The sequence below is a fragment of the Amia ocellicauda genome, chromosome 13 (assembly GCF_036373705.1).
Source record: "Amia ocellicauda isolate fAmiCal2 chromosome 13, fAmiCal2.hap1, whole genome shotgun sequence".
NCBI classification, from domain to species: domain Eukaryota; kingdom Metazoa; phylum Chordata; class Actinopteri; order Amiiformes; family Amiidae; genus Amia; species Amia ocellicauda.
Window position 1 is genome coordinate 2,687,056 of NC_089862.1, and position 12,945 is coordinate 2,700,000.

At 32.1% G+C, this 12,945-nt stretch overlaps 1 protein-coding gene across 3 annotated transcripts in view; it reads right to left on the bottom strand.

Moving 5' to 3' along the window:
• Positions 1-304: 304 nt before the first annotated feature.
• fgf24 (fibroblast growth factor 24) overlaps positions 305-12,945 on the bottom strand; it is a 17,012-nt gene continuing 4,371 nt past the window's right edge. Inside the window, exons 3-6 of one of the 3 annotated variants that reach the window (XM_066719690.1) lie at positions 11,051-11,228; positions 6,500-6,606; positions 3,317-3,378; positions 2,170-2,453 (exon numbers count right to left, since the gene is read on the bottom strand). In XM_066719690.1, the coding sequence (XP_066575787.1) occupies positions 2,285-2,453; positions 3,317-3,378; positions 6,500-6,606; positions 11,051-11,228 (516 nt within the window). In that variant the 3' untranslated portion in view covers positions 2,170-2,284. Of the gene's footprint in view, positions 2,454-3,316; positions 3,379-6,499; positions 6,607-11,050; positions 11,229-12,945 lie in introns of all 3 variants that reach the window. The other 2 variants (XM_066719689.1, XM_066719688.1) reach the window with 2 other exon arrangements.

Genomic DNA, 12,945 nt, shown 5'->3' on the forward strand with positions numbered 1-12,945 from the left:
TCTACAGAGATCATCCTTATTTTCAACAAATGCTGTGAAACACTTTTGCAAGGTGAGTCTACAGAATTCTCAACATTTGGACTAGTGTGGTGGAATTGGGAACATTTCAATGTGAATAGCCTCCTCAACCCATGGCAAAGATACAGCTCTTTAGTTTGGTTGTTCCAAAGCTAATAGCATTAGAGGGATTCGTTATTACTCAGTGTCTGCCAAAAAACCCACAGAGAAACATGTCATTGATATTCCACTACAGTTGCACTGTAAGGGCTAGACAAAGCAGCACACAAAATAAAACACTTCTGTATCTCTTTTTAAATATAGTCCTCACTTTATTAACAGAGGCAAAATAAATTCATCAGGTTGTATTTACAAAGAAAGGCAATAAATATTTTATAATAAGTCATAAAAATTATTTTCGCATACATTTTAAATCATACGTGTCAAGTTGTTAGTAGTATCTCATACACAATAGAAAGGACTGCCGCTGGGCAGATGAGTAAATAAAACAACCCTACCAATATGGAGGCCAAATAATGTTAACAACAGCCTCCCCTAGGTATCAAGCCTTCTCTGGGCTCCACAACTCCAATTTCCTCTGACGACCAATTCTGTGATCATTTACACGGTTGAAAAACAAGTCCTGAAATTCTTATTTTGACAGAATTTGTGGTCTAATTTGGTCTATTTTGACAACTCTCAGAGCCTCTGAAAATGTCTTCCAGTTTTTCTGGGAATAAATACTATTGGCTAACACTATTAATATAGATATAATCTGGTTAATTTTCTGGAAAGCATAATATTAGAAAATGACAGATAAAAAAACATATACAGCTATCAATAATCTATTAAATGTATTATTTTATGCTATTTTATTCCTGCTAAAATGGTTTGTTTTATTGATGAGATCAAATCTGTTACCTTATGTACAAACCTGTATCTAATTGCATTTAAATTTTTGTCAGAAGCCATTATATACTACTTATTAATCAAAATGCAATAGGGTAAAAGTTTGTAATTTATGTTTTGGGGGTAGGTCAAAGGTTTGGTCTCACCCACAAATTTGATGTAAATGAATCCCTAGGTCTATGGTGCATATGAAAATGCCACTGAGGCTTTTCTTTTCAGCAACTGACTTCTGAAAAATGTAGAAGAAAATAAGTAACTCAAGTAAAATGCTCGAGTTTTTTCTATGATGTGACTACAGAAGATTTTTTTAATTAATTTCGGGAATGTGTATGCAGATGTTAGAGCAACATTCTTTTATTAATCAGACAACTACATATTCCACATAAATTGCCTTGCATTTAATTTATGTTATCTGAAGTTCTGTTATCAGAAGATTATTAAAGATCTGTTACAGTAGTGCTTTGAACAACTGCTAAGGACTAACCATTTACTCACATCAATTCAGGAGTAAAATGTGTGTTTGTAAATTCAAAAATCTATTATTCCAATAAACATTATCTGGGCTTCATCTAATTACACAAAAACATATGAAGGACTTTAACATTTTACAGTCTTTACGAAATGCTAGACTATACAAAACAGCTTCAGTTGAGTTTAATTTAGATCAGAGATGGCTAAAAACAATCAACAGACACCAGTGATTTCAACGTATACCATCGAGAAAAGGCCGTCAGTTTGATTAGAGATAAGGATACCCAAAATAACTTTTCACAGAACCACTTTGAAAAAAACAAAAATGAAAAACAGGCCTTTTATAAATTATTGCACTTAAAGCTAAGCAATTATCTAAAGTCAATATCACATGCTATTGTATCTCTCCATTTTGGTCTCCACTATGTTCCAGTTCCAGTGGATATGAAGTGATTTATGGTTTCACTGGTTTTCCCAAAACTTGAAGATGTCCATAAAGACATCTGAAGAGTCTGAAGAGGTTTTCCATAAACCCCCCAAATATTAATTTTCATTGTCATTAACTTAAAAAGTAGCAATAGAATGTTGTTTGACAAAGTTGTTGTTGTTTTTTAGTCCATCCAGTATAAATAAAATAATAACACAAAAAAATAACCCAGAAACATCCAGCAGAAAGGAGCTATTTCATATTCCTTAAGTATAAAAATAAAACATCTTTTGAAGTTTTTAAATCATAGTTAAAGGCAAGACGGTTAAGTTCCTTTTTCACGCAGACTGAGCTTCCAGCTTCCCCACTGTCAGTTAGAGTTAGAGTTGACTTTTAAGCGTCTTGCCCTACGTGTCCGCTTAGTAACCGTGGTGAAACGGAACTCAGGAAGTGGGTCCACTTTACCCTTTGGGTGTCGTTTCATGAAATGGACTTCTTGTTGATTCTGCTGGGTCCTGGAACCTTTTTTGGGTCGTCCTTTCCTGTTAAAACCCAGGTACCAGCCTTTGTACTTGGCTGACACAAGAGCCGTGTAGTTATTTTCCAAAACTTCCTCCACAAAGACACACTCCTGATTCCTCCCCTGGAGCTACAGAAAATAAAATAGTCAGAATTCAGTAACAGGTACCAGTCTTATTGATTGATTGATTGCTGTTTTCAATGAGAACTCTACACATATAATTGGAATGCCATTGCTTATATTTTGGTGAGTATAAGCTCACTTGGGCTCCAAGTCCAGAAAAGAAAAGTAACATTAATATTGCTTCCAATACTGTGTAGGAATATACCAGTCTCATTTCTTACTGGCTCCTCCAAAAGGATGATATTAAAAATTGGTATTCATTGTGACAACTGTGAAAATAAATCACACTATGAAGCCTTCTGTCTGAGTTTCGATTGAAAGATACAAATCAATATTTTAGATCAATGTTTTATGTTGTCTCAGAAACAAATTAAAGGCAATAGAAACCAAGAAGGCCATAATTTCCCATCTGTCTACACAGTGCGTCAATAAAGAATCAGGCAAACTTCTTTCCAAGTGCCAGCCCTTTTCAAATTGGGCTCCTCGTGGTATTTTTAGACTATATTAAACAAGCCAGAAAAGACTGGAATGTACTATTCATGGTTGAATAAAGGATTTGTTATTCCTTTCCTATTCAAAATGAGTTTGCGGCCTGGCTTGTGTAGGAAGACAGAAACAAAACAAAATATTCACCATGGAATAGACAGTCAGCTTCAAAGTAGCACATTAGTTATTACCACTTAATCTTTTGAACTGAATTTGTATGTTTTTTGTTGTTGGTATTTTTTTTCCATCACAAATGTTATTTGAGAAAAATGTTCTTCAGTATCAAATCAAGAGAGTTCTCTTTTATGTCTTAGGTTCTAGTATAATTCCAGAAGCACTGTAATTAAAAATACAAAATGAGTAACAAGACCCAGATAAATTACCTCAACACAATGCCATCTAGTGAACAAGCAGTAGAATCACTTTGGATATTTGGACTGGAAAGCTGTTTTGGCAACCCACATGGAAGAGAAATATACAAAAGTATATTCTAGAACTATTTTTAGACACATATGTTGCGACATTTTAATAGACACAGATAAATTGAAATGCAATTATTTAAATATATTCCAGGCATACATCCACCTGTTGTTTTACAAATATGCCTATTAGCACTAACAGAGTATATTCCAATATATTCTGTTCCTTCAAATGTAATACTTTTCTAAATGAACCTATTTTAAAATAGACTTATATTTGTATTAGTGTAGAATATGTTATAGATGGTTAAATGTATGTATGCTACAGATATTTTGGAATATCTTCTACAAATAAAATATATTCTACAAATAACAGATTATGTTGTGTCATACCATTAAATATATTTAAAAATGTGTGTGCACACACACACACACAAAGCATATACAGCAATGTGTGCCTCAAATATTAATCAATTAAATAATATAAATATAAAATAATTTTAGACATATAATTTAAAATAGATACATTTCAATATATACATTTGAATATATATTTTTAATTATTATAAAACATTGTTTTTTTATAAAGGACATTTTTATCAAGCTGGTATTAAATTTGGCATATCTGCTACATTGGGGAATATTTATGTTTTCTGAATTGGCGATTTAATTTAGTTTAATTAACACAAAAAATATTTTAATTTTAATTTTAAAATCAGTAGTACTTTTCTGCTTACAATTTGAGTCTACAAAAAACATGGTGACTATGCGTTTGTAGTGTTCCTTTGTTGTTCAGAGTCACAAGGCATAGTCATATACTACAGGCAGACCCATCTAACTGCTTAAAGAATTTTAAAATTTGCACTGCTGCACAAAAAAAAATCAGTTGAATTCCATTATCAATTTCCTCTTTCCCTCCACACAACACATTCAGAGGGTGGGGAACTATAATTGAAAATGTAATCAAATACGCCAATAACGCCAAAATAAATTCTGCACCAAACTTTTGTCTTATATAGTATATTGCAACATATGTTTCTAAAAATATTTCCAAATTATAGTTTTATGTATCACTCAACAACATAGATATAACCTTGCCTTACGTAATAGATGATTTGTAAAACAATGTTAAATTTGGCATAATTATACAAAATCATTATTGTAGATATGCCTTTTAAAAAAATAAATGAAGAAGGGAAAATCTGAACAAATGTAATGTATATGAATATGTATTAATCTTCTCTCAATTAAACACAAGAGGAGTTTTTCTATGTATATCAATGTATTACATAATTTTCTAATTAAACAATAGCTATCATAGTATTCAGTCACACACCTGAATTAGTATACTGCATACATTTCTACAAAGTTAAAAACAGAGGAACATTGTTTTAAATCTGCTCTTCTGCTTATTTATTTTCAGAATTGTCTGGTGAGTTTTGTCATTGTCATGTGAAAAAACAAACCAACATGGGTGAGAGCAACTTCCAGGTGAAGGATTTGATCTTTCAACATGAAAATGAAACTGAACACATGACCAGACTCAGGGCCGGATTAAATCAAAACTTTGCCCCATCTGCCAATTGCAAACCTGTGCATCTTGGCGGTTACATTTCTGATTAGAAGAAAGTGTCATCTAACTAAAAATGAATCCGCCACTGAGTACAGTTCTGTAGTTTTCTATTAACGGGTGGGTCAATGTTTTGATTTAATCCAGCCCTAAAACTAAACTCAAATCACACAGAAATATAAAACCTCATCTCACCAGTTCTTTTACATTTCCCATACTCAAATATTAGATTGATACTGGCAGGTGAGTGGAAAAAATAGGAATGCGACCTGCATAAATGTGTATTGACAGAAATTGATGGCAATGGCCTGCTTCAGTTATTTAACAAAATTGGCCTGCATGATAGATAAGGAAGGGTAAAAATGGTTTATCATAAAATAACATTTGCAATAGATGCATGCATATATATATATAGATGCATGCTAATATAACATATGTATTAATGTTATATTAGCAAATGCATACGTACAAGAGGACTAATTCTAATTTAGTGTATATTGTACATTTACCAAATTAAGTTCTGTAGTTCTGTCGGTAATTACACACACCTCAAGAGTCAAAAGTATTTGAGAACTGCTGTGGCATGCACTCTTTTTTGTAAAGAAATATGAAAACTATGACAATACTTATAAATAGCGATTTGTTATCCAAAAAGCTGTCTTGGAAACATCCACATCTGCTGGATGCTATGCAATATTTTGCCTTAATCTTACATTATTTGTTTATTTCAAATAATGAAATAAAAGACCAGTTACAAATAAGCTAATTGAAAAATGTCCCATTATTGTGATGTATATCTAACCAGAAGTAATATTTTGTAGGTTCGCATCTGAATTTGAACTTTATTTCATTGCAGAGTTTTAAACAAATTGTATTGTGGAATTTCTGAATTAGTTCCACGAAAGTTAAAGGGTATTTGGGGCTTTGCCTGAAAACCACTTTACATGTAATGTCCATTATTTTAGGTTGGGAGGAGCATTCCAGACACACAAGCAAATATTTTATTATGTTTGGTTGTTATCAATAACTGTGCTGTGATACCTTCTTGTACTTTGCCAATAGGACATTTCAGAATCAGCCATCCCTTTACAATGTCTAATAATTTTTTAACTATACTGAGCATCTGCACTATGTCTGGAGCATTCTTTAAAGTGTTTACACAGGAAAGAAATGCACTAATGAAGCCTGGTTTTGGTCTATGGTTGGTGTCACAGAAGAAACATTTTGTAAAAGAATTAGAGAAAAATCTTGTATACAATCAAAATGACTTACAATTTTTGATATGCTGATACATGTCAATATTTTTAAATGTTGACAATTAAATCACAATGTAATATTATTATTAAGAATAATAATAAGAAGAAAAATAAGTATGCTTCATAAAACATAGCTTATTATATGTTTAAATTGTGACCACAAATTTCAATCTTTTCACATTGCAAATGGAGGTGTAATTTGTACTGTAAAACAAACCACCTTGCATAGGTTTTAAGTTTAAGGGAAAAATGAAGTTTAGTTTTCACAGGAACATCTACAAAAAAGCTAACCATATAATGCTTATTTGGACCTGGACTCACCTTCCCAATAATTTTTCCTTTCTTGTTCATGCAGATATAGTAACCACTTTCCTTCCCTTTTATCCGAATGTGGCTCCCAAATGTCTCTGTTTCCACCACAAGGAGAGCTGAACATATGGAAACAAAAGCTGAATTAGTGAAGATCGTATGCACAAGTCATTTTGCCACTGCCACCTCAGAAGTTATAACTACAAGACCCTTTACAAGACCAGTTTTGGAAAGTTTCTCTTGTTGATGTCACAACAGGCTTAAACAAATGTCAAATATTTAAATATTTGTTTATTTATTTGTAATTATTCCATAAGTATCTATATTTTAAAATTATTAAATTAACTGAAGTCCACATTATCAATATACAATGTACACTTGAATTAATCTTAAAATGCAGCCTAGTTTAAAATTTTTAAAGTTCATACAGGAAGGTTGTATAATGAACCATCTGTATGCATATTTAATGGAATTATAGTTAGGTCTGCAAATTTCCATGAAAAATTCCCCCACTTTAAATATCAAGTCCCTGCCTCATTCTGTCCTTATTGGATAACAATGTCACCTGCAGCTGGAACATATCCACAAGTTTCTGTCTCAGTCCTGAACTATTTTATGGAGAAGTAATGAAATATTCAGACATCCATACATAACATTTATCTTCACTTAATTAGCATTCATAAAATAAAATAAAAACAAGAACCTTGAAGCAACTATATAGTTCTACTGTGTGGGGCTTGCAATAGAATAGCCTTTCCCAGCACACGGAGATGATAACATTAAAGGGATAAATATTTTTTACAATGAAATACTAAGCATTAAAATAAATGAGGGTTTCAAGAGCTTAAGTTGGATACTTTCTGATGCTTTCAATAAGAATATTTTTTAAATCACTAAAAAGCTAATGAGTTCAGATATGAAGCAGGCTTCTCTTTTCTCTGTCACTACCTTCCTGTTTAAAATAACCCCTCAGGGCTTTTCTATCCCTCACAGACATATCTAGATGGGGAAGAGATCAGCTTGAACTCTTCTAAACAATTCAGATTGTCCAGGATTATGTTTCAGGGTCTCTTTAGAACTTGTTCACTCAATTAAAAGGTTAAAGATGGTCTATCTGTTTAACACACTGGGGATTACAGTTTGCCTTTAGGGCCCGAAAAGATTCCTTGAATTGGGCTTCTTTACCAAGGCTTTAACTTTAGTCACTCTGCTAAATACAAGTGGGAAAACCAGTTGGAAGTGGAGGAAATGTAGATGGCCTCCTTTTTGCAAATATAAAATATGTGCATTAGGAGTTCCAAGTGAACTTTCTCCAAATAAAGTGGATTTGAAATGCAAGATGTGATAGAAAGTAAGACTGGTTTTGCCCTTATTGACAAGATCATAAATATGTTTTTGAAAAATTGACATGTTCATTTTTTCATGTCATATAATGAATGTCCATCACAAAGTCATGATACTGTAAAATACATGGATAACCACCTGCTTTTCAGTCTGATACTTCAAGATCACAAACATGCATGAAGAATAAATAAATATTCCACACTTCAACTGTTGGTTTATAATTCAATTTGTTGTTATAATAAGTGGGAATTATGTCTATTCATGCACATTTAGTTAAATTGTAACAGATATAATAAAGGTATATAATTAATTAAGACAGATTATTAATAAAACAAAAAAGTTTGGAATGCAATACATTTTGATTTGACAAAAAGAGATTTCTGTGTTATTTTGACCCTGTTTTGACATCCCAACTTTCTATCAAATTCAGAAGAAATACAGTTTATTTATTATCTGTGTTATAGATCTATTGCAATACTTATTCGGAAACTGAATATGATTGTAACTTTATCAACATGTAAAATATGGACTTTGAGAATTAAAATTACTTCACAGTGGTTTTTTTTGTTGGCATTTCCTCTGTTCATGAAATTGTTGGAGAAATTCTCATACCTCATTCTCATACTTTGTTAGTCATTGAAGTTACCCTACAATATTACAGCACTGTAAATGTCCCCAGTATTACCGATGTATTGATAGGTTAATTATTCTTTAGATTAGTTTAATTATATTTGATTTCCCAAAGTTTCAGCCATGAATTTGCTTTAGTAATTTATGCAAATTTTCTTTATAATTCATAACATGTACAGTTACTACGTTTTCTGTAACAAAATCTTTTAAACAAAAGAGAACAACGTAATTAGCAGTAGTTGCTCATACCATGATTTTAATATTTATTCTATAAGAAAGGGAAATATCCTGAGATTAATGTACAGTAGAAGGAAAGACCAGAGGTGACCTTTGATGTTGCAGCATTATGTTTCAGTATAATCATTCTGTCACATGTCAGAATAAAATAGTTTTATACTTTGTTAATGCTTTCTTTTTCAGATATGCTAAGATGTATATTGAAAATCTGTTAAGCAACATGCTGTCATCAAACTAAATGAATATGCTATATGCTATATAATACTATATGCAAGAATATATATGAATCTTGCATTCACATCTTTCTTAAGTTCATAAGTGTCAAAACTCTGTGATTTCAGGTTGCTGTTTAAATAGATTTTTATACAATTATTATTATTAGTAGTAGTAGTATTAGTAGTAGTAAAGACATATTACTATTTGGGGCAATACTGTTGTAATTAAATACAGCTATTGTAGTCCTGATATTTTGATCTACTACCAGCTGACTGGTACATTGTATCACAGTGTAGGATCATATCACAGATTTTCTCTCCCAACTTGGAGCAGACACCCTGTATCCTAATGAGAGAGTAGATTCTCTCACCCTGGTAGAGATCATAAGGCATATTGGCAGAGTGCATGGGAAAGCCAGGCTCTGCTTCCACTCAAGCTATAACAAGCTTGTGGGATGACACACAACTTCAGCCCCCATAGGGAATTATAGTTTGTAAAGTGAATACTGCTCAATTTTCAAACGTTCCTAGGGAAAAACAGAAGGACTTCCTACATACATGAGGCAATGCTCATGTTCTATTTCATTCCACAACAATACAAATAAAAACATGCATACGGCTGCCTCAAATTGAATTCATACCCTTAAAAAAAGGGCTGGATTAAATCAAAACTTTGACCCACCTGCTAATAGAAAGCTACAGAACTGTACTCAGTTGCAGCTTCATTTTTAGTTAGATGCCACTTTCTCTTAATCATAAATGTAACTGCTATGATGTACAGGTTTATAGTTTGCTATTAGCAGATGAGTCAAAGTTTTGATTTAATCTGGCCCAAAGTGTCACTAAAAGCGGTAAGGGAACATAGACATACAGTCAATATTTTCCAACTAAAAATATGTATGACTATATATATCAATAGCATAGCTGTAAAAGATAGTCTTTATATATTTAAATACACAATTACATGTATTCACTTTGTCTTCTTTTTAGGTTACCACATTAGAAGAGACTTGTTCTGGGTAACTTTGCTATGGATGCCAGATTTGTGCAGCTAACATCAAATGTTAGGCTTGGAGATGTTGTATGCCTATAGTGTCAGAGTATCTTGAAGATGCCCGATCTTTGTCCTTGGGTTTAAGTTAATCACCTGAACCACTTTTTAGACTGCATGTTTGGGAAAACTTTCTTGCATCCTCTTCCTGGTAGGGTAGTAACCATCCCATGAGCCTTGATCATATGATGGACTGCAAGTGTGATGTTCTTATGAATTTCATGATTGATGTTGCTGCATTTATTGCAGTCTGAGAACTTTAGGCAGCTCTCTTGCATTCCCCAGTATGATGAATGGTGGATTTATGTTTGACAGATATTCTATTACTATATATAAAATTGATGGATACATTCTTTTCCACAAAGTTTTTCACATATATGTTTAAAAATATTAAATGCACAACTCTGTTTTCTTCAGCTTTTAGTTACCCTTCAGCACCTGATGAAATACATTTAACTGCGGCTGTGTATTATGAAGTTTGAAACAATCCATTTGGTGAATCCAGTATTTCAACAATATTGGAACACTTGATTAAATAAGTTAATTATTGTGTACAGCAGACAGTATTTTTGTGTCTACTATAAGTAGAGTGGACATTTTTAACTGCATGCATTTTTAGACATGATAGTTTCCTGTTGCATTTTTTTTTTCTAAAAAGGTTGCTTCCTATTATGAATAGTTTATAAATGGTGGAGTTGTAGTGGAATTGATATACAACTTAATTCCTAATTTTAGCTGTATATGTCCATAGAACTCTATTGAGTTTGAAATGTTGCAGCCATCTGTTGTTTTAGTAAATAGTTATTATATTGCAAGACTCATGTACAATGAACATAATATAATATTGGACATCAGAAGAAATGAATTCAGAAGAGATATATTAAAAAACAGCAACAACCAGTAAGTATCTAGCCACTATCAATGTACTTCTTATGGAGACATTTAAACAATTCAAAAAATAGCAATCAAAAGCTAAATATCTGTGTCTGTGTCCTGTGCAGTTATCTCTCTGACAGCTCTCAGTATGGACTGTTAGTGTTCACAATCAATGTAGCTGGTCTTAACTGCACAAGAACACTCTCGTACCATACTTGCCCCCATCGTCCCCATTAGCGTTGATCTTTTTCCCCAGAATCTGGACATGTTTCCCGGTGGTCCGGCTGTAAAGCTGATATATCCGGATCTGCTTCCGGCTCAGGTCATCTGGGTTCCTTGTGTAGTTCTCAACATAAACCCGGAAATCGGCCGAATTCTGCTGGGACTCCTTAAAGGAAAAACACAAATAAATAAACACAACTTCTAAAGTTTGTTCAGGTAATATCCAAGTGATATTGAACTACTACTATTTAGATCTATACTGTTTTAAAAAAAATCTTGTGTTGACTGTTTTGCCATGTTTACTGGCATGAATGTTCTCAATTATTATTATGATTGGCATATTTTCATATACCAATATATTTTTGGGGTCTTTGTTTATGAAAATACTCAAATACTCTCCTTCGTAATCATGGCCATATCAATACTAATATTAGTTTCACCAAATCTAATTTTGAGTGAGAAGGATTGTATCTAACGTTCACAAACATACAGCCTCCAAAAATAACCTTTATTGGTTGGCATAAGATCATTGACAACTAACACCATTTCATATATGTGTGTGAACCAACTAAATGATCAACTGATGAGTCAGGCTGAGCAAAAGCCCTAAAGCCATCTCGAAAAACAAGACAACAGGGAAAGGGGTTAGACTGATAACTGTGGAAACCTGTCCATAAATCCTTTTCAATATATCTATGTGCATCTGCCAAATCATCCATATGTGAATGAGAAGGAAAGAAAGAAAAGGAAAAACTATTTTCAACGCCTGGGTTCTTTCCTTGTGCCAAGATCTAATCCCCTAGCTATATTGTTTGGTAATTATACAGTGTGGGCCTTTTATGTGGCTTCTCTCAGGTGAGTAATTATATACACATTACATACTCAGACTGTTTGTTATTTTAACCTCAGTAAATTAATGACATTTATAAACCCAAACTAGAAATATATTTCAACTCAAAAATCTTTAGCATGGAAAGTGTTATGATACATAATATGTTTTCTAAGAATGATTAACATAATTTCCGGGTACCATTAAACCTTAAATTGTTTCAGCGTAAAAAAATTATATCTGAAAAGAACGTCAAAACAAAACTCAAGGAAATGGCTGTACGTATTAAATTGTGATTCAGAGATTGTTCAAATTTTTCATATGTAAAAGTTTCACAACACACATCGTCAATAGTTTTCCCCCAGTTCTTTTAGATTTATGTATTCTTTGCAAAGGAATTACTAAATAAGAAAACACATATATATATATATATATATATATATATATATATATATATATATATATATATATACACACACACACATACAAACACATATATATATATATATATATATATATATATATATATATATATATATATATATATATATATACACAACATGTATTTAAGTGACATACATGTCAGATTACTTTTAAAAGAATATGATAATGCCAAGTCAACTACCTTATGGAAAACCATAGTACATAGAATCATGTCATTAAAAGTTGCCATCAATTTAATTAATTCAAAAATATGTCAGACATTATTCAATCATGCATTATTTTGTTCATTGTAAAATAAGGTTTTTGTATTGGTATTTAACTCTTCAAATCCAATGGAACTGTTTTGAAAATGTCCTTGAAAGCAAATCAAAAACAAGCACCATCTTTACAAAACAGCTTTTGATCATAAATCCCTGGTATCTTTGTGAAAGTTGTGAAACACCCTAGTCTGATCTATTGACATACTAATCTGTCTATGGTCTTTTTAATTAAATCCTTTGCTTACAAAAGCAAATCACACCTTTCTGTCCTTACTGGCCTTTGTATTATTTGATATTGTATCCATCTGTCTCGAATGACTTTTTAGAAAAATAAAATGTTGCAAATTAAA